At 46.9% G+C, this 27,427-nt stretch overlaps 1 protein-coding gene across 1 annotated transcript in view; it reads left to right on the forward strand.

Annotated features, from left to right (window-relative positions):
* The window catches only part of LOC144510226 (paired box protein Pax-8-like), a 79,618-nt gene that overhangs the window by 30,423 nt on the left and 21,768 nt on the right, over positions 1-27,427 (forward strand). Inside the window, exons 5-6 of the mRNA XM_078239720.1 lie at positions 1,405-1,490; positions 12,084-12,212. Coding sequence (XP_078095846.1) covers positions 1,405-1,490; positions 12,084-12,212 — 215 coding nt within the window. The remainder of the gene's footprint in view (positions 1-1,404; positions 1,491-12,083; positions 12,213-27,427) is intronic.

Below are 27,427 nucleotides of genomic sequence, written 5' to 3' on the forward strand. Positions count from 1 at the left end.
CACCTGATGAAGGAGCAACGCTCCAAAAGCTCGTGATTCCAAGTAAACCTGTTGGACTTTAACCTGGTGTTGTGAGACTGCTTACTGTCCAAAGATGTGCAGGTTAGTGGATTGGCCATGGGAAATGTGTGGGGTTACCGGGGATAGGGCCTGGGTAGGCTACTCTGTCAGAGAGTCGGTGAGACTCGATGGGCTGAATGGAACCCGCCTCCACCCTAGGGATGCTACAATTTTTTGTCATCAGTCTCCGCTTGATCCAAAATTTCAGCTGGGGCGATCGAGGGTGTTAACCTCACGGCGCCAGGGACTTGGGTTCGATTCCCGGCTTGGGTCACTGTCTGCGCGGAGTCTGCATGTTCTCCCCGTGTCTGCGTGGGTTTCCTCCGGGTGATAGTGGGACCATTATTCCGGTAGCAGGATTCAAAAGACTTGGGTTGAGAATGGAATGAGTTGGCGGCCTTCAAACCCAGTGCCTGAAGTGGTGAAATCTGGAATTAGATTAGTAGTTTATCTGTGGTTGTTGCTGTCCTTACTAATGGCTCTCAGTTGAGTGCCAGTGTTGGTGCCACTCTGCACGGCGATGAGGTTATCCAGCTGTTACAATGCGGCAGTCCTTACTGTCGCCAATAGAACAGGATTGATGACCAGTGTGGAGACATCTGCTCCTGCTTCTTGTTGACTTCAGTGCAAGGCAACGCTTGACACAAAAAGGAGATGAAAGAAGTGGGGATCAAAAGAATCCAAGCACAAACTTAATGAGAAGAACATTTCAAATTGGTGGCACGGTGCCACAGTAGTACCTCACAGCGCCAGGGACCCAGGTTCGATTCCCGGCTTGGGTCACTGACTGTGTGGAGTTTGCACGTTCTCCCCGTGTCTGCGTGGGTTTCCTCCGGGTGCTCCGGTTTTCTCCCACAGTCCAAAAGACGTGCTGGTTAGGTGGATTGGCCATGCTAAATTCTCCCTTATTCTCCAAAGATGTGCAGGTTAGGTGGATTGGCCATGCTAAATTTCCCCTTAGTGTCCAAAGAGGTGTAAGTTACGGGATTGGCCATGTTAAGTTGCCCCTTAGTGTCCAAAGATGTGCAGGTTAGGTGGATTGGCCATGTTAAATTGCCCCTTCATGTCCAAAGATGTGGCGGTTAGGTGGATTGGCCATGCTAAATTGCCCCTTAGTGTCCAAAGATGTGTAGGTTAGATGGATTGGCCATGCTAAATTGCCCTTAGTGTCCAAAGATGTGCTGGTTAGGTGCTAAATTCTCCCTCATTGAACACGAATAGGCGCGGGAATGTAGTGACTACGAGATTCTCACAGTAACTTCATTGCAGTGTTAATGTACGCTGACTTGTGACAATAATGAATGAGCTTAAACTTAAATCTAAAAATTCCTTTCTGATTGTCAGAATAATCCGGACCAAAGTTCAGCAGCCGTTCCATCTCCCTCTGGAGGAGCATGCTGGGACGCGGCTGAGTCCTGGCCACACGCTGGGTAAGTAAAGTCAGAGATGTGACAATCACAGTCGTGGATATATTTCTAATGAAAGAAAGGGGGTTAAAGGGATGTGGGGAACGGGTGAGGAGGTGGATCTGAGACCAGGGAGCGATCAGCCATGAGCTGAGTGAATGGCGGAACAGGCTCGAGGGGCTGAACTTGCCCACTGCTGCTCCTAATTCCCAATGTTTCTTAAAATCACAACAAATTGGTTGCTTTTACTCTGCAATATGCAAATGTTTGAGTGATTGTTGTGCTGTGGACAGAGTGTAAACCTCCGCAATGTGTTTGAAGTGTGGGCTCGATGGGCCAAATGGCCTCCTTCCACACTGTGGGGATTCTATGACAGTCAAACCTGCAGAAAGATTATGCTCATGGCAGTCTTTTCTGATGATGTACACACATAGTGCAATGTTTTTCCTCTCACGTACACGCACGGTGCAGTGTTTTTCCTCTCACGTACACACATGGTGCAGTGTTTTTCTTCTCATGTACGCACATGGTGCAGTGTTTTTCTTCTCATGTACGCACATGGTGCAGTGTTTTTCCTGTCAGGTACACGCATCGTGCAGTGTTTTTTCTGTGACGTGTGTGTGGTGCAGTGTTTTTCCTGTGACACGCGTGTGATGTAGTGTTTTGCCTGTGACACATGTGCGTAGTGCAGTGTTTTTCCCGTGACATGTGCGTAGTGCAGTGTTTTTCCTGTGAAATGTGCGTAGTGCAGTGTTTTTCCTGTGACATGTGTGTGCAGTGCAGTGTTTTTCCTATGACATGTGTGTGCAGTGCAGTGTTTTTCCTGTGACATGTGTGTGCAGTGCAGTGTTTTTCCCGTGACATGTGTGTGCAGTGCAGTGTTTTTTTCCTGTGACATGTGCGTAGTGCAGTGTTTTTCCTGAGACATGTGTGCAGTGCAGTGTTTTTCCTGTGACATGTGTGTGGTGCAGCGTTTTTTCCTGTGACACGCGTGTGGTGAAGTGTTTTTTCCTGTGACACGCGTGTGGTGAAGTGTTTCTCCTGAGGCTTTGTGCACATGGGGCAATGTTTTGTGTTATTTTTGTAGAAGCGGGTTTATTGAAAAATTGATGCTTAACCGTCTGAGAGTCTTGAAATTTCAAAACATTCTAACATGTTGCGGACAAATGTTCGATTCTTGAAATATTACTTGAAACTTACTAGCAATATTTTTCCTGCGAGCGAGGACAGAGAATTTGGTGCTCAGCCGAGCATCCTTTCACTGCAGCAGGACTGGAGAACCCCACTGGAAAATTCTGGCCTTCATCTTATGGAAAATTCCAGTTTGGCAAAAACCTCCAACGTGAGACTGTGAGACACCATTAGCCTCCCTTGACCTCTTCAACCCTAACTGACCCAACTCCTGCAATCCATTGCCGTCCAACATCCTGACATTCCTTACTCCTGATTTAACGCAGAGGTTTCAGCTGTTGAGGTTTTGATCCCAGCAACTCACTTCCCAAAACTTCTCCCCTGTTACTTATCGACCTGCCTCTAAAATCCACCTCTAAACCTTTCTTTTGGACTATCTCTCTTCTAATCTTTCTGCAGGTTTGACTGTCATAGAATCCCCACAGTGCGGAAGGAGGCCATTTGGCCCATTGAGCCCGCACTGACAACAATCCCACCCAGGCCCCATCCCTGCAACCCCTCGTACTGACCCTGCTAGTCCCTCTGACACTAAGGGGCAATTTAGCATGGCCAATCCACCTAACCTACACATCTTTGGACACTCAGGAGCAAATTAGCATGGCCAATCCACCTAACCCGCACATCTTCAGAGTGTGGGAGGAAACCGGACCCCCTGGAGGAAGCCCACGCAGACACGGGGAGAACGTGCAAACTCCACGCAGACAGTGACCCAAGCCGGGAATCGAACCCAGGTCCCTGGCGCTGTGAGGCAGCAGTGCTAACCACCGTGCCACTGCATCTGCAGAATAAATGCTGCTGTCTTTCTGATTCATCACTCAAGTGAATCCTGCAGGTGTGTACCGGCCCCCATGTCAAAGCAGCTTAAACCTGCGCTGCTGACTGGGCCTCTACAGGTGCAGAGGACATTGATTGAGAGACAAGATTGATGTCCGTGGCTGCGAGCGTAGAAGCTTCCAGAACGAGCAGCAGATTCTTCTGGTTCTTGGATCCGGAGGCTGACTGAGTGCCAGAAAGAGCCGGAACTGGTGTGATCTGTGACCCAGGCACCCTCTCGTTAGGCCACATAGTTCCTTCACAAAAACTGCCTGTACATAATAACAAGAGACAAATTTATTAACATTCAGTTTGATGGCACTGAGTTTACTAAATAACAGATTGTTTGAGTTTTTCCACTTGGACAGAACACCACTGTATCTCAGGCCACAGAAGCCCTCCCTACCAATGGCCCAGACATTTTAAACAGCATGATAACCTTTCGCTTCCACCATTGTTTTGGTTTAAATATTGTTTAACTTCTTTTTAACCACATTGACATCAAAACTGGCATCCAAAGTGCGGGCATAATGCTTAGCACTGCTGCCTCACAGCACCAGGGACCCGGCTTCCATTCTGGCCTCAGGTTACTGTCTGTGCGCAAACTGCACGTTCTCCCCTGTGTCTCTCCCTCCAGGTGCTCTGGTTTTCTCCCACAGACTAAAGATATACGGATTAGGCAGAGTGGCCATGCTAAATTGCCCCTTAGTGTCCAAAGATGTGCAGGTTAGGGGGATTGGCCATGCTAAATTGCCCCTTAGTGTCCAAAGATGTGCAGGTTAGGGGGATTGGCCATGCTAAATTGCCCCTTAGTGTCCAAAGATGTGCAGGTTAGGGGGATTGGCCATGCTAAATTGCCCCTTAGTGTCCAAAGATGTGCAGGTTAGGTGGATTGGCCATGCTAAATTGCCCCTTAGTGTCCAAAGATGTGCAGGTTAGGTGGATTGGCCATGCTAAATTGCCCCTCAGTGTCCAAAGATGTGTAGGTTAGGTGGATTGGCCATGCTAAATTGCCCCTCAGTGTCCAAAGATGTGTAGGTTAGGTGGATTGGCCATGCTAAATTGTCCCTTAGTGACCAAAGATGTGTAGGTTAGGTGGATTGGCCATGCTAAATTGCCCCTTAGTGTCTAAAGATGTGTAGGTAGGTGGATTGGCCATGCTAAATTGCCCCTTAGTGTCCAAAGATGTGTAGGTTAGGTGGATTGGCCATGCTAAATTGCCCCTTAGTGTCCAAAGATGTGTAGGTTAGGTGGATTGGCCATGCTAAATTGCCCTTCAGTGTCCAAAGATGTGTAGGTTAGGGGGATTGGCCATGCTAAATTGCCCCTTAGTGTCCAAAGATGTGTAGGTTAGGTGGATTGGCCATGCTAAATTGCCCCTCAGTGTCCAAAGATGTGTAGGTTAGGGGGATTGGCCATGCTAAATTGCCCCTCAGTGTCCAAAGATGTATAGGTTAGTTGGATTGGCCATGCTAAATTGCCCCTCTGTGTCCAAAGATGTGTAGGTTCGGGGGATTGGCCATGCAGGGGCAGCATGGTAGCACAGTGGATTTCCACAGGAACATCATTGCAGTTTTAATGTCAGCCTACTTGTGACACTAATAAATGTTTTAAAAAGGAATATGCAACTTTTTGAAAGGACAGGCAGGCAGTAAAGTCTGGTGGGGTGGCTTTGTTCATATGAGATGTAATGATTGCACTGGAGGGGGTGCAGAGGAGATTCACCAGGATGTTGCCTGAGATCGGGCATTTGAGCTATATGGAGAGGCTGGATAGGTTTGGACTGTTTTCTCCAGAGCAGGGAAGGCTGAGGGGGGACATGATTGAGGTGTATAAGATTATGAGGGGTATGGACAGGGTGAGTAGGGAGCAGCTGTTCCCCTTGGTTGAGGGGTCAGTCACGAGGGGGCAGAGTTTTAGGGTGAGGGGCAGGAGATTCAGAGGGGATTTTTCACTCAGAGGGTGGTGGGAATCTGGAATGCGCTGCCTGGGGAGGCAGTGGAGGCTGGAAACCTTACAACCGTTAAAAAAATATTTGGATGAGCATTCGAAATAAAACATTCAAGGATATGGAACAAGGGCAGGAAAATGGGATTAGCGCAACTTTAGTGGGAGATATTGTCGGTGCCAGCTCGATGGGCCGAATGGTCTGTTCTACACTATAACACACTATGTTTGAATTGAAAATTTAATTGGTAAATCTGGAATATACCAGTTAGTCGCTAGATGGTGAGCATGGCAATGATTGTTGGGAAAAACCCATCTGGGTCACTCATGTCCTTTAGGGAAGGAAATCTGCCATCCTTATCCGGTCTGGCCTACATGTGACTCCAGAGTCACAACAACGTGGGTGACTCTCAACCACCCTCTGAAATGGCCCAGCAAGCCACTCAGTTCAAGGGCAGATAGGGATTGGGCAACAAATGCCCAGCGACGCACACTTCCCATGAAAGAATTTTTAAAAATTGTTCAAATCATTTTCTGACAGGATCCTGCCACATCTCGCATGTGGAGGAAGCCACTCAGGCCTGTTCAGCTAGGCCGTGACTGACTCACTTCATGTTCTGAGGTAACAAACAGCCAACAAACTATTTGAACGACTATTTGAGTCAAGTTTGACAATGAGGAGAGCTGTGCCATCTGGATTTGGAAAGAGATCAAGGAAATCGCCATAAATTGGAGTGCCTTCAATTGATTACCAGAAGACCACAAAACGTAGGAGCAGACGTAGGCCATTCGGCCCATCAAGTTGTGCCACGGTGGCACAGTGGTTAGCACTGCTGCCTCACAGTGCCAGGGACCCGGGTTCGATTCCCGTCGTGGGTCACTGTCTGTGTGGGGTTTACACATTCTCCCCGTGTCTGTGTGGGTTTCCTTCGGGTGCTCTGGTTTCCTTCCAGACTCCAAAAGATGTGCAGGTTAGGTGGATTGGCCATGCTAAATTGCTCCTTAATTTCCAAAGATATGCAGGTTAGGTGGATTGGCCATGCTAAATTGCCCCTTTGTGACACGGAGACTAGCTAGGGTAACTGCATGGGGTTACGGGGATAGGGCCTGGGTGGTCAGTGCAGTCTCAATGGGCCGAATGGCCTCCTTCAGCACTGTAGGATTCTATGATTCTATGATTCAATGAGATCATGGCTGATCTGAGGTGATAATCCTCAACTCCACTCTCCCGCCTTATCCCCTCGATCCCCTTACTGCTTAAAAATCTGTCTATCTCAGCCTTGAACTTACCGACCCAGCCTCTACAGCCCTCTGCGGGAAAGAATTCCACACACTCACTCCCCTCTGAGAGAAGAAATTCCTCCTCACCTCTGTCTTCAATGGGCGACCCCCCTCACTCTGAAATTCTGCCCCTCTGCTCCTAGACTCTCCCACAAGGGGAAACAACCTCTCAGCATCGACCCTGTCAAGCCCCCCCTGAGAATCCGATATGTCTCAATAAGATCACCTCTCATTCTTCTAAACTCCAATGAGCACAGGCCCAACCTACTCAACCTCTCCTCATAAGAAAATCCCTCCCCACCCGGGATCAACCTGGTGAACCTCCCCTGGACTGCCTCCAATGCCGGGATATCTTTCCTTAGATAAGGGGACCTAAACTGTTCACAGTATTCCAGGTGCGGTCTAACCAGTGTCTTGTATAGTTTCAGCAAGACTTCCCTATTTTTAGACTCCATTCCCTTTGAAATAAAGGCCAACATTCCATCGACCTCCCCTATTGGCTGCTGAATTTGCGGCTTTTTGTGATTGATACACGGGGACCCCCAAATCCCTCTGAGCCGGAACTTTCTGCAGCTCTCTCCATTTAAATAATGTTCAGCTTCTTTATTCTTCCACCAAAGGGCCAAACTTCCCATTTTCCTGCATTATTTTCCAACTGCCAAGTCTTCTAAACAGGTTCGCCAATCTGCTATCCATGCTAAGATACTACTACCCCTAACAGCACGGGCAATACGGTGGCACAGTGGTTAGCACTGCTGCCTCACTGCGCCAGGGACCTGGGTTCGATTCCCGGCTTGGGTCACTGTCTGTGCTTAATCTGCACATTCTCAATCGTGTCTGCGTGGGTTTCCTCCAGATACTCCGATTTCCTCCAACACTCCAAATATGTACGGATTAGGTGGATTGACCATGTTAAATTGCCCCTTAATGTCCAAATATGAGCAGATTAGGTGGATTGGCCATGCTAAATTGCCCCTTCGTGTCCAAAGATGTGCAGGTTAGGTGGATTGGTCATGCTAAATTGCCCCTTAGTGTCCAAAGGTGTGCAAGTTAGGTGGATTAGTCATGTGAAATGTGTGGGGTTATGGGAAAAGGTCAAGGGAGAGGGGCTAGGTAAGATACATACTCGACAGGCCGAATGGCCTCTTCTGCACTGTAGGGATTCTAGAATTCCACGGTTTCTATGAACTAGAGTTGAGGTTTATCTCACGAGACCAGCCCTGACCTCATTGAACAGGGAAGCAGATACGATGGGCCAAATGGCCTACTTCTGATCCTACGTCTTCTGATTCCCAGTCAAGAGCATCGAGATGGACCTGTCAAGATTCTCCAGCCCAGTGTGTTTGACGACAGAGGCTTAGTGACGTCTTGTGTCAGGATGTCTTGAGGGCAGGACAAACATCCCTGTCCAGGAGGGGAAAGGATTGATTGCAGAAGACATTCAGGATTTCAATTTTTAAAACTTTTTTTTTATTCATTCGTGGGACATGGGCGTCGCTGGCTGGGCCAGCATTTATTGCCCATCCCTAGTTGCCCGAGGGCAGTTGAGAGTCAACCACATTGCTGTGTGTCTGGAGTCACATGTAGGCCAGACCAGGTAAGGACGGCAGATTTCCTTCCCTAAAGGACATTAGTGAACCAGATGGGTTTTTCCAAATCGACAATGGTTTCATGGTCATCAGTAGATTCTTAATTCCAAATATGTTTTATTGAATTCAATAAAACTGCCGTGGTGGGATTCGAACCCTGGTCCCCAGAACATTAGCTGAGTTTCTGGATTAATAGTCCAGCAATAATACCACTAGGCCACCGCCTCACCTTAATGATTAGCTTGTTGGCCGACTGGAGTGACTCTTGAGCTATACCTGTGGCTGGCAGTGAGATTACTTGGAACCATCCAGGGATGTGTGTGAGTGTGTCACCCGTAGCCAGATGTATTTTAGTTTAATGGTTCTTGAATGGACAGGACCGTCACATCTGCTCCTGCATCTAACTTGCATTCTGTGAGGTTGCCACGTACAGATATTCCACAATGTGAGCCTCGGGGAGTTAATTTCCCCCAAGAAACATAGTTGGACTTCTTGGCTTGTCTCAGCTACTCCATGGATTTGTTTGGGATCCTCCACACATTTTTATCCCAGGCCGTTGCAGCGAATACACTGCACAATGCCACAAGATCTGGACAACAGATCGGCTTTTTGTGATTGATACACGGGGACCCCCAAATCCCTCTGAGCCGGAACTTTCTGCAGCTCTCTCCATTTAAATAATGTTCAGCTTCTTTATTCTTCCACCAAAGGGCCAAACTTCCCATTTTCCTGCATTATTTTCCAACTGCCAAGTCTTCTAAACAGGTTCGCCAATCTGCTATCCATGCTAAGATACTACTACCCCTAACACCACGGGCAATACGGTGGCACCCGGAGGAAACCCACGCAGACACGGGGAGAATGTGGAAACTCCACACACACAGTGACCTAAGCCGGGAATCGAACCCGGGTCCCTGGTGCTGTGAGGCAGCCGTGCTAACCACTGTGCCACCGTGCCATCCAAATATTTGAACTTAATACAAATTGACACCAAGTCTGCTGATATTTTATGCATTTACCTTGTGGGAATTGGAAGTAAATGCAATTGCAAGACTCGATAGCAGTCAAATGTGTTTTAAGAGACGTAGGTCCATTCAAAAGTCTGATGGCAGCAGGGAAGAAGCTGTTCTGAAGTTGGTTGGTACGTAACCTCAGACTTTTGTATATTTTTCTTGATGGAAGAAGGTGGGAGAGAGAATGTCCAGGGTACGTGGGGGTCTTTGATTATGTTGGCTGCTTTTCCGAGACAGCGGGAAGTGTAGACGGAGTCAATGGATGGGAGGCTGGTTTGCGTAATGGATTGGGCTACATTCATGACCCTTTGTAGTTTCTTGCGGTCTTGGGCAGAGCAGGAGCCCATACCAAGCTGTGATACAACCAGAAATAATGCTTTCTATGGTGCAAATTTGTGAGAGTCGTAGCTGACATGCCAAATTTCCTTCGCCTCCTGAGAAAGTAGAGGCATTGGTGGGCTTTCTTAACTATAGTGTCGGCATGGAGGGAACCGGACAGGTGATCTGGACACATAAAAACATGAAGCTTTTGACCAGTTCCACTTCGTCAATTTGCCAGTGGGGAAGGAGGGAGGGGAGTGGGGAGGGGAAATGCCTCGAAGGGAACCGCAGGTGAATGGCAACAAATGTGCAACTGCAAACCTCCAACCTTCATGGGAATGGACCATCTCTGAAAAGGGGGTATATGGTTAGTCTTTCATTCATGGCAAGTGTCTCTCTATAGAGTCTTCAGGGCAGTGGAGGCAAGCATAATAGTGTGGGTGGGAGGCCTTTCCTTGATAACATTGAGAAGATGCTCTCGGGAGTCATCACTGACCTTAGGTCCAGCGCTTGCTTCCTTCTGATGCACATCTTTGTTCCTGGGTCTTGGTTAAAGATTGGCTTTCTGGGGTCCTTTTAAATGGACTTGACGCTCGGGTAGCCATCTTCCTGTCGTCATGTTGATAAAGGGCCACAGCAAAGGTTGTCGCGATAAACAAAAGTTCATGGTGTCGGCATGTTGTTACCATGATGGCATGGATAGAAGATTGGTTAGCTAACAGGAAACAGAGAGTAGGCATCAATTGTTGGGTTGGCAAGATGCAATGAGTGCTTGGCACAGGGATCAGTGCTGGGGCATCGACTTTTTACACTGAATGGTATTGTTGCTGGTGACTCAAAGTCAAGTTGGGAAGAGAAATGTGAAGAGTGTGAGGGGCTGCTGAGAAATATAGACAGGTTAAGTGAATGGGCAAAGGCACGGATTTTCCCATTCCTCCCGTCACAAGATTCGTAGCAGGCGAGAGGCGGACCATGAAAAGGTTTGCTGACCTCGAGTGTGGTTTTCCGATTTTGGGGCGAGTGCGGCTGGAAAATCACGCCATAAAACGTGTAAAAAATTGACAGTGTTCATTTTGGCCGGTAACATAAATGACAACGCAGATTATTTAAATGTTGAGAATTTGCAGAGCTCTGAGTGCAGAGGGATCTGGGTGTCCTAGTGCATGAATCGCAAAAAGGTTAGTGTGCAGGTACAGCCATTAAATAGGAAAGCTAAGTGGGTGGCACGGCGGTTAGCACTGCTGCCTCACAGTGACAGGGATTCAGGTTCAATTATGACATTGGGTAACTGTGTGGAGTGTGCACGTTCTCCCCGTGTCTGCGTGGGTTTCCACCGGGGGCTCCGGATTCCTCCCACAGTCCAAAGATGCGCAGGTTAGGTGGATTGGCCTTGCTAAATTGCCCCTTAGTGTCCAAAGATGTGCGGATTAGGTGGATTAGCCATGCTAAATTGCCCCTTAGTGTCCAAAGATGTGCGGGTTAGGTGGATTGGCCATGCTAAATTGCCCCTTAGTGCCCAAAGATGTGCAGTTTAGGTGGGTTGGCCATGCTAAATTGCCCCTTAGTGTCCAAAGATCTGGAGGTTAGGTGGATTGTCCATGCTAAATTGCCCCTTAGTGTCCAAAGATGTGCGGATTAGGTGGATTGGCCATGCTAAATTTCCCCTTAGTGTCCAAAGATGTGCGGATTAGGTGGATTGTCCATGCTAAATTGCCCCTTAGTGTCCAAAGATGTGCGGATTAGGTGGATTGGCCATGCTAAATTTCCCCTTGGTGTCCAAAGATGTGCGGATTAGGTGGATTGTCCATGCTAATTTGTCCCTTAGTGTCCAAAGATGTGTAAGTTAGGTGGACTGGCCATGCTAAATTGCCCCTTAGTGTCCAAAGATGTGCAGGTTAGGTGGATTGGCCATGCTAAATTGCCCCTTAGTGTCCAAAGATGTGCAGGTTAGGTGGATTGGCCATGCTAAATTGCCCCTTAGTGTCCAAAGATGTGTAGGTTAGGTGGATTGTCCATGCTAATTTGCCCCTTAGTGTCCAAAGATGTGTAGGTTAGGTGGACTGGCCATGCTAAATTGCCCCTTAGTGTCCAAAGATGTGCAGGTTAGGTGGATTGGCCATGCTAAATTGCCCCTTAGTGTCCAAAGATGTGCAGGTTAGGTGGATTGGCCATGCTAAATTGCCCCTTAGTGTCCAAAGATGTGCAGGTTAGGTGTATTGGCCATGCTAAATTGCCCCTTAGTGTCCAAAGATGTGCAGGTTAGGTGGATTGGCCATGCTAAATTGTCCCTTAGTGTCCAAAGATGTGCAGGTTAGGTGGATTGGCCATGCTAAATTTCCTTAGCCTCCTGAGAAAGTAGAGGCGTTTGGAGGCTGTATTATTCCAAATTATGAATCCTTCCGTTGCGTAATTGCGAATAAAATACATTCTAATCTTTTAACTTGTTTGTGTTTTCTCTCCAGTCCCCAACTCAACTGTCACGCCTCCGGAATCTCCTCCAGCCAGCGACTCCCTGGGCTCATCTTATTCTATTAATGGTCTGCTCGGAATTGTACAGTCCAACAACGAAACCAAGAGGAAAGTGGCTGAAAGTAAGCAAACCAGACTGGAGCTCAAGTGAGGTGCACCAGTAATGGTGTCTTTATTGTGATTACTTTCTCTGGTTACCCACTGCTGCTGTTTTGCTTGGCAATCCATTTGACCAAACATCTTGCAAAACTGATGCTGTTAAAATGTTAATTTTACCCTTCATGGAGTGATGGGCTGCCACAGAAGTTGGCATATTGTAACTCTGCGACCTTAATATTTGAACTCGAAGCCTAGACGGTTGTGACGAGGGTGATCACCTTCTAGCATCCCCACAGTGCCATCGAACAAAAATCCCACCTATCCCCGTAATCCCACATATTTACCCTGCTTATCCCCCTGACACTAAGAGACAATTTACCATGGCTAATCCCCCTAACCTACACATCTTTGGACACTAAGGGGCAATTTAGCATGGACAATCCACCTAACCACACATCTTTGGACACTAAGGGGCAATTTAGCATGGCCAATCCACCTAACCTACACATCTTTGGACACTATGGGGCAATTTAGCATGGCCAATCCACTTAGCTGACACATCTTTGGACACTAAGGGACAATTTAGCATGGCCAATCCACCTAACCTGCACATTTTTGGACACTAAGGGGCAATTTAGCATGGCCAATCCACCTAACCTATTCATCTTTGGACACTAAGGGGCAATTTAGCATGGCCAATCCACCTAACCTGCACATGTTTGGACACGAAGGGACAATTTAGCATGGCCAATCTACCTAACGTGCACATCCTTGGACACTAAGGGGCAATTTAGCATGGCCAATCCACCTAACCTGCACATCTTTGGACACTGAGGGGCAATTTACCATGACCAATCAACCAAACGCACACAACCTTTGGACTGTGGGAGGAAACCAGAGCTCCCGGAGAAAACCCACGCAGACACGGGGAGAATGTACAATCTCCACACAGACAGTGACCCAAGCTGGGAATCGAACCTGGATCCCAGGCGCTGTGAGGCAGCAGTGCTAACCACTGTGCCACCGTGCCACCAATTTCACAAATCAGGAACCGGATGGGGAGGAAGATGTGATCATGTTGCAATCACTTATAAAAATCCTGCACAAGTTTTCAATAACTAATACCTCCTCATGACGGCACGTATAGGGGACAGCACGGTGGCACAGTGGTTAGCGTTGCTGCCTCATGGCACCCAGAGTCCCGGGTTCGATTCCAGCCTCGGGTGACTGTGTGGGGTTTGTACATTCTCCCCGTGTCTGCGTGGGTTTTCTCCGGGTGCTCCGGTTTCCTCCCACAGTCCAAAGATGTGCTGTTTAGGATGATTGACCATGCTAAACTGTCCCTTACTGTCAGGAGGATTAGCAGCTAAATACGTGGGTTTACGGGGATATGGCCTGGTTGGGATTGTTGTCGGTGCAGGCTCAATGGGCCGAATGGCCTCCAGCACTGAGGTAATTCTACGTAAGATGCAGAGACATCTTAAAAACAGAAGGGTAAAATACCACAGGTGCAAAAAAAGAGTTCGGATTTGTAATACATTGTCCAATTGAGTGGCTGAAAGACAATCAATAGTAGCTTTCAACAGGGAATGGATGGGAATACTTGAAGGGTTTTCTTTTATTCATTCATGGGACATGGGCGTCGCTGGCTGGGCCAGCATTTATTGCCCATCCCTAGTTGCCCAAAGGCAGTTGAGAGTCAACCACATTGCTGTGGCTCTGGAGTCACGTGTCGGCCAGACCGGGTAAGGACAGCAGATTTCCTTCCCTAAAGGGAACCAGATGGGTTTTCCCGACAATCGATTCATGCTCATCAGTCGATTCTGAATTCCAGATTTTTTAAAATTGAATTCAAATTCCACCATGGCGGGATTCGAACCCAGGTCTCCAGAACATTAGCTGAATTTCTGGATTAACAGTCTGGCGATAATACCACTAGGCCATCGCCTCCCCCTACGGGATGTGGGGAAAGAATGAAGGAGTGGAACTCATTGGAAAGCTTGTTGCAGGAGCCCATGCAGATCTGATAGGCCGAATAGCCTCCTACTGTGCTGTACATTCCATGGTTTTATATTTTATGTCAAGGGATATGGGGGAAGGGGGGGATCAGGATATTGAATTTGATGATCAGCCATGATTATAATGAATGATGGAACAGGCTCAAAGGGCCGAATGGCCTCCTCCTGCTTCTAGTTTCTATGTTTCTATATGCTTCTATGATCATAATTATAAATATTCTAACCCCCTTTCCTGAAATTGTTGACCCTTTGTTCGGGTACAGGAATAGCAGATTTTTTTATTCATCCGTGGGACATGGGCGTCGCTGGCTGGCCAGCATTTATTGCCCATCCCTAGTTGCCCCTTGAGAAGGTGGTGGTGAGCTGCCATCTTGAATCGCTGCAGTCCACGTGCTGTGGGTTAACCCACAATGCCGTTGGGGAGGGAATTCCAGGATTTTGACCCAGCGACTGTGAAGGAACGGCCGATATATTTCCAAGTCAGGATGGTGAGTGGTTCAGAAGGGAACTTGCAGGTGGTGGTGTTCCCCATGTATCTGCTGCCCTTGTCCTTCTAGATGGAAGTGGTCGTGGGTTTGGAAGGTGCTGTCTCAGGATCTTTGGTGAGTTGCTGCAGTGCATCTTGTAGATGGTACACACTGCTGCTACTGAGCGTCGGTGGTGGAGGGAGTGAATGTTTGTGGATGGGGTGCCAATCAAGCGGGGCTGCTTTGTCCTGGATGGTGTCGAGCTTCTTGAGTGTTGTTGGAGCCGCACCCATCCAGGCAAGTGGGGAGTATTCCCTCACACTCCTGACTTGTGCCTTGTAGATGGTGGACAGGCTTTGGGGGAGTCAGGAAGTGAGTTACTCTCCGCAGGATTCCCAGCCCCTGACCTGCTCTGGTAGCCACTCTGTTTATGTGGTTGAGTTTCTGGTCAATGGAAACCCCAAGGACATCTTAAGTCCTGCACATTTCAGTCTAAGTTCCCATATCAATAACTTTATGAAAATCAGTATTACAATTCCAGAAAGTAGTCTCGAAAGTAAGGTGGCACAGTGGTTAACACTGGTGCCTCAGAGCGCCAGGGACCCGGGTTCGATTCCCGGCTTGGGTCACTGTCTGTGTGGAGTCTGCACATTCTCCCCGTGTCTGCGTGGGTTTCCTCCGGTTGCTCCGGTTTCCTCCCACAGTCTGAAGAACGTGCTGGTTAGGTACATTGGCCATGCTAAATTCTCCCTCAGTGTACCCGAACAGGTGCCGGAGTGTAGCAACTAGGGGATTTTCACAGTAACTTCATTGCAGCATTAATGTAAGCCTATTTATGACACTAATAAGTAAACTTAAACTTTTGAATTTTGATTTGATTTATTATTGTCACATGTATTGGGATACAGTGAAAAGTATTGTTTGATTTATTATTGTCACATGTACTGGGATACAGTGAAACGTATTGTTTGATTTATTATTGTCACATGTACTGGGATACAGTGAAAAGTATTGTTTGATTTATTATTGTCACATGTACAGGGACACAGTGAAAAGTATTGTTTGATTTATTTTTGTCACAAGTATTGGGATACAGTGAAAATTATTGTTTCTTGCGCGCTATACAGACAAAGCATGCTGTTCATAGAGAAGGAAATGAGAGAGTGCAGAATGTAGTGTTACAGTCATAGCTAGGGTGCAGAGAAAGATCAACTTAATGCGAGGTAGGTCCATTCAAAAGTCTGACGGCAGCAGGGAAGAAGCTGTTCTTGAGTCGGTTGGTACGTGACCTCAGACTTTTGTATCTTTTTCCTGATGGAAGGAGGTGGAAGAGAGAATGTCCAGGGTGCGTGGGATCCTTGATTATGCTGGCTGCTTTTCCGAGGCAGCAGGAAATGCAAACACTGGTAGGCTGGTAGTTTATGAATGGGAAAAACAGAAACTAAGTGAAAGGCACAAGTCTATCGCATTCTTCAAAAGATAACAAATTGGATCTCAAGGTGCCCCAATCTCAGTACAGCTGGGCTCTCCCGACATTGTTATAATCCGGATCAGAATCCAGGGGTGGCACGGTGGCACAGTGGTTAGCACTGCTGCCTCACAGTGCCAGGGGCCTGAGTTCAATTCCCGGCTTGGGTGGAGTCTGCACGTTCTCCCCATGTCTGCGTGGGTTTCCTCCGGGTGTTCCAGTCTCCTCCCACAGTCTGAAAGACGTGCTGGTTAGGCGCTAAATTCTTCCTCAGTGTAACCCGAACAGGCGCCGGAGTGTGGCGACAAGGGGATTTTCACAGTAACTTCATTGCAGTGTTAATGTAAGCCTACTTGTGACACTAATAAATAAACTTCCTGTGATTTATCATTCGATGATTCTATGTGAGCTCTGATGAGCGATTTCAAAATATGGAATTTAAGGCTCTTAAAGTAACAGATACACTGAATTAAAAAAGAAATAACCAGAACCTGAGAGAGTGTGAGCTGAGGTATGGAGGAAGTTGGGGGAGCGATCCGACCAAAAAATTGCAGAGGGCAGGATTTTCCAGCTGTACTCGCTCCAAGGCCAGAAATTCCCGCCCGAGGCCAAATTCTCTGTCTTGCCCGCTACGATTCCTGTGGCGGTTGGGGTGGCAAGATTCCACTCTGAGTCAGAGCACAGGTTCATAGCTCCTTGAAAGTGGAGTCACAGGTGGACAGAGTGGTGAAGAAGGCATTCGGCATGCTTGCTTTCATTGGTCAGAACATTGAATACAGCAGTTGGGACGTCTTGTTGAAGTTGTACAAGACATTGGTAAGGCCACACTTGGAATACTGTGTGCAATTCTGGTCACCCTATTATAGAAAGGATATTATTAAACTAGGAAGATTGCAGAAAAGATTTACTAGGATGCTACCAGGACTTGATGGTTTGAGTTATAAAGAGAGGCTGGATAGACTGGGACTTTTTTCTCTGGAGCGTCGGAGGCTTAGGGGCGATCTTATAGAGATCTATAAAATAATGAGGGGCACAGATCAGCTAGATAGTCAATATCTTTTCCCAAATGTAGGGGAGTCTAAAACTAGAGGGCATAGGTTTAAGGTGAGAGGGGAGAGATACAAAAGGGCCCAGAGGGGCAATTTTTTCACACAGAGGGAGGTGAGTGTCTGGAACAAGCTGCCAGAGGTAGTAGTCGAGGCGGGGACAATTTTGTCTTTTAAAAAGCATTTAGACAATTAAATGGGTAAAATGAGTATCGAGGGATATGGGTCAAACGCGGGCAATTGAGACTAGCTTAGTGGTAAAAACTGGGTGGCATGGACAAGTTGGGCCAAAGGGTCTTTTTCCATGTTGTAAACCTCTATGACCCAATGAGTGATATCTTCGGTCCCTGGCACTGTGAGGTAGCAGTGCCACCTACTGTGCCACCGTGCCGTCCCAAGTGATCGCGTCCACGCAAGCACTTTGGTATCCCTTCACCTTGCCTTTCCCCCATAGCCCTGAACATCTTTACCTTCCAAATATTTGTTGAATTCTCCTTTGCAAGTTAACATCGAAGCCACTCCCACCATCCCTTCAAGCAGTGACTACCCATTCACACTAGAAAAGTTTCCTCATGTTGTCTCCCTGGTAATTATAGACCGGTTAGTCTTACTTCGGTGGTTGGTAAATTGATGGAAAAGATCCTTAGGGATGGGATTTACGACCATTTAGAAAGATGCGGATTAATCCGGGATAGTCAGCACGGATTCGTGAAGGGCAAGTCGTGCCTCACAAATTTGATTGAATTTTTTGAGGAGGTAACTAAGCGTGTTGATGAAGGTAGGGCAGTTGATGTCATATACATGGATTTCAGTAAGGCGTTTGATAAGGTCCCCCATGGTCGGCTTATGATGAAAGTGAGGAGGTGTGGGATAGAGGGAAAGTTGGCCGATTGGATAGGTAACTGGCTGTCTGATCGAAGACAGAGGGTCGTGGTGGATGGAAAATTTTTGGATTGGAGGCAGGTTGCTAGCGGAGTGCCACAGGGATCAGTGCTTGGTCCTCTGCTCTTTGTGATTTTTATTAATGACGTAGAGGAGGGGGCTGAAGGGTGGATCAGTAAATTTGCTGATGACACCAAGATTGGTGGAGTAGTGGATGAGGTGGAGGGCTGTTGTAGGCTGCAAAGAGACATAGATAGGATGCAAAGCTGGGCTGAAAAATGGCAAATGGAGTTTAACCCTGATAAATGTGAGGTGATTCATTTTGGTAGGACTAATTTAAATGTGGATTACAGGGTCAAAGGTAGGGTTCTGAAGACTGTGGAGGAACAGAGAGATCTTGGGGTCCATATCCACAGATCCCTAAAGGTTGCCACTCAAGTGGATAGAGCTGTGAAGAAGGCCTATAGTGTGTTAGCTTTTATTAACATGGGGTTGGAGTTTAAGGGCTGTGGGGTTATGCTGCAACTGTACAGGACCTTGGTGAGACCACATTTGGAATATTGTGTGCAGTTCTGGTCACCTCACTATAAGAAGGATGTGGAAGCGCTGGAAAGAGTGCAGAGGAGATTTACCAGGATGCTGCCTGGTTTGTAGGGTAGGTCTTATGAGGAAAGTTTGAGGGAGCTAGGGCTGTTCTCTCTGGAGTGGAGGAGGCTGAGGGGAGACTTAATAGAGGTTTATAAAATGATGAAGGGGATAGATAGAGTGAACGTTCAAAGGCTATTTCCTCGGGTGGATGGAGCTATTACAAGGGGGCATAACTATAGGGTTCATGGTGGGAGATATAGGAAGGATATCAGAGGTAGGTTCTTTACGCAGAGAGTGGTTGGGGTGTGGGATGGACTGCCTGCAGTGATAGTGGAGTCAGACACTTTAGGAACATTTAAGCGGTTATTGGATAGGCACATGGAGCACACCAGGATGATAGGGAGTGGGATAGCTTGATCTTGGTTTCAGATAAAGCTCGGCACAACATCGTGGGCCGAAGGACCTGTTCTGTGCTGTACTGTTCTATGTTCTATGTTCTATCTCTGGTTATAGAATCATAGACTCAGAGAGATACACAGCACGGAAACAGGCCCTTTGGCCCAACTCATCCATGCTGACCAGTTTTCCCAAACTGAACTAGTCCCACTTGCCTGCATTTGGCCCCTATCCCTCTAAACCTTTCCCATTCACGTATCTGTCCAACTGTCTTTTAAATGTTGTATCCGCCTCTATCACCTCCTCTGGCAGCTCATTCCACACACGCACCACCCTCTGGGTGAAAAAAGTTAGAAACATAGAAACAAGAAGCAGGAGGCTGTTGAATCAGCCCTTTGAGCCTAGTCCACCATTCATTTTGACCATGGCTGATCATCAAATTCAATATCTTGATTTCCCCCCATATCCCTCGATCCTTTTGGCCGCAAGAACTATATCTAATTTCTTCTTGAAATCACACAATGTTTTGGCCTCAGTTGCCCCTTAGGTCCCCTTTCCCTTCTCACATTTAACCTGTGCCCTCTAGTTTTGGACTCCCCTACCCTGGGGATAAAACCTCGGCTATTCACCTTATCTCTGCCCCTCATGATTTTATAAACCTCTATAAGGGTCGCCCCCTCATCCTCTTACGCTCCAGGGAAAAAAGACCCAGCCTCTCCAGCCTCTCCTTATCATTCAAACCTTCCAGTCCCGGTAACATCCTTGTAAATCTTTTTTCACCCTTTCCAATTTAATAACATCCTTCCCATAGCAGGGCGACCGGAATAGTCCGCAGAAAACAGCATCGCTGGTTGTTTTGCAAATCAGTTTACATCTATGTTCCCTGCAGGTTACTAACCTTCCTGCGACTGGAAACATCTCCCCTTTGTTAGTTTATCGAACCCTTCTGTGATTCTGAACACCTCAATCAAATCTCCTTTGAATCTGCTCTGCTCCAACCGCAACCCCGGCTTCTGCAAACTTTCCATATCATTGGTGGTACTGTGGCACAGTGGTTAGCACTGCTGCCTCACAGCGCCAGGGACCCGGGTTTAATTCCTGGCTCGGGTCACTGTCTGTGTGGAGTCTGCACATTCTTCCCCATGTCTGCGTCGGTTTCCTCCGGGTGCTCCGGTTTCCTCCCACAGCCCAAAGATGTGTAGATTAGGGGGATTGGCCATACTAAATTGCCCCTTTGTGTCCAAAGATGGGTAGGTTAGGTGGATCAGCCATGCCAAATTGCCCCTTAGTGTCCAAAGATGTGCAGGTTAGGTGCATTGGCCATGCTAAATGCTCCCTCAGTGTACCTGAACAGGTGCCGTAGTGTGGCAACTAGGGGATTTTCACGGTAATTCCATTGGAGTGTTGATGGAAGCCTACTTGTGACACTAATAAAAACACTTTAAAAAACTTTAGGTTAGGTGGATTGGCCATGCTAAATTACCCCTTAGTGTCCAAAGGTCTGTGGGTTAGGTGGATTGGCCATGCTAAATTGCCCCTTAGTGTCCAAAGATGTGCGGATTAGGTGGATTGGCCATGCTAAATTGTCCCTTAGTGTCCAAAGATGTGTAGGTTAGGTGGATTAACCATGCTAAGTTGCCCCTTAGTGTCCAAAGATGTGCAGGTTAGGAGGATTGGCCATGCTAAATTGCCCCTTCGTATCCAAAGATGTGTTGGTTAGGTGGATTGGCCATGCTGAATTTCCCCTTAGTGTCCAAAGATGTGTTGGTTAGGTGGATTGGCCATGCCAAATTTCCCCTTAGTGTCCAAAGATGTGTTGGTTAGGTGGATTGGCCATGCTAAATTTCCCCTTAGTGTCCAAAGATGTGTTGGTTAGGTGGATTGCCCATTCTAAATGTGTGCGGTTATGGGGATAAGGTGGAGCAGAGGGCCTGAGTAAGATACTCTGTCAGATACAGACTCGATAGGCCAAATGGCCTCTTCTGCTCTGCAGGGATTCCATAATTCTAAAGGCGTTTGAACAGCAAAACGTAAAAACAATAAAATTAAAATCAGTTCACCAGCGATAAACATCCACTATGGAGTATTTTGTATGCAGTTCTGGCCTCTTGAGCATTCCTGGTATCCTTGGCCCCCCTGTTAGCGACTGGGTATGTGGAGGTACACAGCTCTGAAGTTCCCTCCCAATTTAGCATGGCCAATCCACCTAACCTGCACATCTTTGGACACTAAGGGGCAATTTAGCATGGCCAATCCACCTAACCTACACCGGTGGATGTGGTGAATCTAAATTTCCAGAAGGCATGACATAGATGATTTGGAGTTGGGGACCAAGTGTAGTGTGTCAAAATTTGCAGTTGACACTAAGATGAGTGGCAGAGCAAAGTGTGCAGAGGGCGCTGAAAGTCTGCAAAGGGATATAGATAGTCTAAGTGACTGGGCGAGGGTCTGGCAGATGGAGTACAATGTTGGTAAATGTGAGGTCATCCATTTTGATAGGGATAACAGCCAAATGGGCTATTATTTAAATGAGGTACACCACTCGTCACTGATCGCCAACCAGGAAAGAATCCATTTCCCCCAACTCTTTGCTTTCTATTAGTTAATCAATCCTCTATCCATGCCAATACACTACCCGTAACACCGTGCACCTTTATCTTATGTAGCAGTCTTTGGTGCGGCACCTTGTCAAATGCTTACTAGAAATCCAGATACATCGCATCCACCAGTGTAGGTTAGGTAGCTTGGCTAAATTGCCCCTTAGTTTTCAACTATGTGCAGGTTAGGTGGATTGGCCATGCTAAATTGCCACTTAGTACCCAAAGATGTGTAGGTTAGAGGGATTGGCCATGCTAAATTGCCACTTAGTGTCCAACGATGTGTAGGTTAGGATGATTGGCCATGTTAAATTGCCCCTCAGTGTCCAAAGATGTGTAGGTTAGGTGGATTGGCCATGCTAAATTGCCCCTTAGTGTCCAACGATGTATAGGTTAGGGGGATTGACCATGCTGATGTGCAGAGGGAGCTGGGTGTCCTTGTGCAAGAATCACAAGATGTTGGTTTGCAGATGCAGCAGGTAATGAAGAAGGCAAATGGAATTTTGTCCTTTATTGCGAGAGGGATGGAGTTTAAAAACAGCGAGGTTTTGTTGCAGCTGTATAAGGTGCTGGTGAGGCCACACCTCGGGTACTATGTACAGTTTTGGTCTCCTTACTTGAGAAAGGATATACTGGCACTGGAGGGGGTGCAGAGGAGATTCACTAGGTTGATTCCGGAGTTGAGAGGGTTGGCTTATGAGGAGAGACTGAGTAGACCGGGGCTATACTCATTGGAATTCAGAAGAATGAGGGGGGAATCTTATAGAAACGTGTAAGATTATGAAGGGAATAGATGAGATAGAAGCAGGGAAGTTGTTTCCACTGGTGGGTGAAACCACAACTGGAGGACATGGCCTCAAAATAAGGGGAAGCAGATTTAGGACTGAGTTGAGGAGGAACTTCTTCATACAAAGGGTTGTGAATCTGTGGAATTCCCTGCCCAGTGAAGCAGTTGAGGCTACCTCATTGAATGTATTTAAGGCAAGGATAGATAGATTTTTGAACAGTAAAGGAATTAAGGGTTATGGTGAGCGGGCAGGTCAGTGGAGCTGAGTCCATGAAAAGATCAGCCATGATCTTATTGAATGGCAGAGCAGGCTCGAGGGGCCAGATGGCCTACTCCTGCTCCTGGTTCTTATATTCTTATTATAAGTTGACCAAAACCCCAGCATGTTTCACTCTCAGCCAGAATAGGCCTTTTAATCCCAATATTGCTATTAGTGTTGTTAAAGTCATTGCTGTAGTCGTTCTTTCCCTATCCACAGTTCTGTCAGTACTTTGATGTTTTACGATATAAAAGGTGTTGTATAAATTCAAGTTATTCTTCCTGGTGTTATTTATGAGGTGAATTCCCGGTTGGAATTCAGGCAGAATTCCCAGGCAGAATCCGAATTAAAAATTATCAGAAAGTTCCACGATTTTTATCCAGGTTTCAGAATCTCGAAAATCGCTGCCAATTGGCCAAGTTCAAAGGCTCATTAATGCCTTGAGTGTTCAGAGCATTGTCTCCGTTTCAACATCTTAATAATGAATGATTAACTTTCCAAAACTCTTGCCTCCTGACTAATTTACAGATCTCTCAACTTAGCTTAAATCACATCCTCTATTTTGAGAGCGAGAATGAGTGCTAAGTTTCCATTTTGACTGCAGACACTTCAAATTTTAAATCAACCTTATTGAACCGTACTCTGAAACTCCCAGGGGACAACCCAAAAAATAAACAAAATTTGACTTGATTTGATTTATTATTGTCACATGTATTGGTATCAAGTGAAAGGCATTGTTTCTTGCACGCTATACAGACAAAGCATACCATAGAGAAGGAAAGGAGAGAGTGCAGAATGTAGTGTTACAGTCATAGCTAGGGTGGAGGGAAAGATCAACTTAGTGCAAGGTAGGTTCATTCAAAAGTCTGATGGCAGCAGGGAAGAAGCTATCCTTGAGTCGGTTGGTACATGATCTCAGATTTGTGTCTCTTTATCCTGATGGAAGAAGGTGGAAGAGAGAATGTCCGGGGTGCGTGGGGTCCTTGATTATGCTGGCTGCTTTTCCCGAGGCAGCGGGAAGTGTAGACGGAGTCAATGGATCGAAGGCTGGTTTGCGTGATGGACTGGGCTACAGTTATGACCTTTTGTAGTTCCTTGGGCAGAGCAGGAGCCATACCAAGCTGTGACACAACCAGAAAGAATGCTTTCTATGGTGCATCTGTAAAACTGCATTAGCTCAGATTAAAGCAAACACTCCAATAACTAGGAGAAATTATTCTTCTGCAATCTCAGCAGATGGGCTGTCTGGAGCAGACAAATCGGCACCATAACTACAGCTGAAGTTTAAAACATTCCCTTCACAAGAAACATGACACAAAATATGTTTCTTAAAGGGTACACTGGCAAAACCCAGCTTAATCCCTCTCCCACCGACTCTTTCATTACATCAATGTTGATATGACATCAATACCCAGATGAACACCAGGAAGACTGAAGCCTAACGTAAGAAAATGTTGTCCAGTTTGGTTGCAAGAATAGAAAAGCAGAATATTATTTAAGCGGAGAGTGGCTGCAGAACGCCGCCGTGCAGAGGGATCTGGGTGTCCTTGTGCATGAATCACAAAAGGTTAGCATGTAGGTACAGAAAGGGGATGTGATGTTACAGTGCCTTTAAGAAACATATTTTGTGTCATGTTTCTTGTAAAGGGAATGTTTTAAACTTCAGCTGTAGTTACGGTGCTGATTTGTTTGCTTCAGACAGCCCACCAGCTGAGGTTGCAGAAGAATAATTGCTCCTAGTATTTGCTTTAATCTGAACTAATGCAGTTTTGTTTATTTTTTTCGGTTGTCCCCTGGGGGTTTCAGAGTAGGGTTTAATAAGGTTGATTGACAAGAACGCGTCATGTACTAATGGGAGGAGCTCATCTTACAAAGGGAATATTGTACCTTTTTGTACTTTTGAATTTCAAAAGAGCAACACTTCTCTCTCTTTCTCTCCCTCGCTGGAGATTGAAGTCTGGGACCCGCTAGAAAATAGGTATCTCTCTCCAAAGGTGTTAAAAGACTAGAGGACTGGCAGCCGAAGTAAGCCTGTGTGTTTTTGCTAACTGATTCTGAAGAGGAGTCTAAGTCTATAAAAGGAATATCGCTTAAATAGAGATAGGCAAGCAGTTAAGAATTGGATATCAGTTGGTAAAAGTAACGCTAATTCTTTTTGTGATATTTAAATCGTGTTCTTAGATAAAGTTTATTTTAATAAAAGGTTCCTAGTGGGTCAATGGAATCATATCTGGAGCAGGACATCTTATCCTCACCATAATGCCAAAATCTAGGCTAACTTCATAGAAACCCTACAGTGCAGAAGGAGGCCATTCAGCCCATCGAGCCTGCACTGACAACAATCCCACCCAGGCCCTATTCCCGTAACCCCACGTGTATACCCTGCCAATCCCCCTGACACTAAGGGACAATCTATCATGGCAAATCCACCTAACCTGCACATCTTTGGTGCGCCTTGAAGTTTCTAATCTTGTCCCAAATAGGCATAAAGGTAATGATGGTCAGAGGATTTTTCCCAGGGTGGTCAGGTCAACTTCAAGAGGGCACATGTTCAAGGTGAGGGGGGAGAGGGTAGGTTTAGGTGAGATGTGTGGGGAAGGTTCTTCACACAGAGGGTGGTGGGTGGTAGGAACTTGAAACTCTCAACCATTTTTACTTCATCCCCGTTGATGTCGACAGGGGCATGTCCTCCACTGCGCTTCCTGAAGCCGATGACAATCTCCTTCATTTTGTTGACATTGAGGGAGAGATTATTGTGGTTGCACCAGTTCACCAGATTCTCTATCTCTTTCCTGTACTCTGTCTCGTCATTGTTTGAGATCCGGCCCACTACGGTGGTGTCGTCAGCAAACTTGAAAGTGGAGTTGGAGGGGAATTTGGCCACACAGTCATAGGTGGATAAGGAGAAGAGTGAGGGGTTGAGGACACAGCCTTGTGGAGTAGCAGTGCTGAGGATAATTCAAAGAACAAAGAACAATACAACACAGGAACAGGCCTTCGGCCCTCCAAGCCTGTGCCGATCATGATGCCTGCCTAAACTAAAACCGTACGCACTTACAGAGTCCACCCTTCCATTCCCATCCTATTCCTGTATTCGTCCAGTTGCCCCTTAAATGCCGCTATCGTACCCGCTCCCACCATCTCCCCGGGCAGCACGTTCCAGATATTCACCATCCTCTGTATAAAAAACTTCCCCCGCACATCTCCTCGAAGCTTTTCCCCATGCACCTTAAACCTATGTCCCCGAGTACTTGACTTTTCTACCCTAGAAAAGAGCATCTGACTATCCACTCTGTCCATGCCACTCATAATCTTGTAAACCTCTATCAGGTCGCCTCTCAACCTCCGTCGTTCCAGAGAGAACAAACCGAGTTTCTCCAACCTCTCCTCATAGCTAATGCCTCCATACCAGGCAACATCCTGGTAAATCTTTTCTGTACCCTCTCCAAAGCCTCCACATTCTTCTGGTAGTGTGGCGACCAGAATTCAACACAATATTCTAAATGAGGCCTAACTAAGGTTCTATACGGCTGCAACATGACTTGCCAATTCCGGATAAATAAACCCTTCTTGTTGTTGGAGCCACATCGACGCACCTCTAGTTATTACACTGGCGACGAGGAAAAACTAAGTCAGTCATTGGGAGATCACAGTGCGCACTTCTCAACCCTTGCAAGTCTCTTAGTACCATCTCTGGCCTGTTTTGAAGTTGACAACCATGCTCCAGTTGGTAGGACACTTACCTTGGAATCTGACGGTTATAGGTTCAAGTCCCGCTCCAGAGAATTAAAGACAAAAATCCAGGTGTATTGTATCATCAAATCATATAGCACAGAAGAGACCCTTCAGCCCATTGAGTCTACCTAATCCCAGCACTGGGCCCGTAGCCCTGAATGTTGTGATGTGCCAAGTGCTCATCCAGGTACTTTTTAAAGGACGTGAGGCATCCCGTCTCCTCCACTCTCCCAGGCAGCGCATTCCAGACCCTCACCACCCTCTGGGTAAAAAAAGGTTTTCCTCACATCCCCCCTAAACCTCCTTCCCCTCACCTTGAACCTTTGTCCCCTCGTGAGAGTGACCCAAGCCGGGATTCAAACCCGGGGTCCCTGGCGCTCTGAGGCAGCAGTGCTAATCACTGTGCTGATTTGGATAACAGGCTGGGCTATTGCTCCCTCCCTCATGGAGACAAGGCCAAGGCAGATCCAAGTAACATGGGTTAAAACAATGCCAAATAATGGGTCCAACTGACACTTCAACCGACTGGCATCTTAAGGGCCTTCCTACTGACTCTACCAGGTTCTGTTTTGGAGAAAACTGACACTGATCATTCAGCAACATCCAGGATCAGAGAACGACAAATTGTGGACCAATGTTACCTGGGACAGCACAGTGGCACAGTGGTTCGCACAACGCCAGGGGCCTGGGTTCGATTCCCGCTTGGGTCACTGTCTGTGCGGAGTTTGCACATTCTCCCCGTGTCTGCGTGGATTTCCTCCGGGTGCTCCGGTTTCCTCCCACAGTCCGAAAGACGTGCTGGTTAGGTGTTAAATTCTCCCTCAGTGTAACCCGAACAGGCGCCGGAGTGTGGCGACTAGGGGATTTTCACAGTAACTTCATTGCAGTGTTAATGTAAGCCTATTTGTGACACTAATAAATTAACATAAAATTGAAAAAAATTAGATAGACAAAGGGCAGGCCGAGTGGTATTATTGCTAGACTATTAATCCAGA

Source organism: Mustelus asterias, chromosome 22, assembly GCF_964213995.1.
Source record: "Mustelus asterias chromosome 22, sMusAst1.hap1.1, whole genome shotgun sequence".
In the NCBI taxonomy this organism is placed as follows: domain Eukaryota; kingdom Metazoa; phylum Chordata; class Chondrichthyes; order Carcharhiniformes; family Triakidae; genus Mustelus; species Mustelus asterias.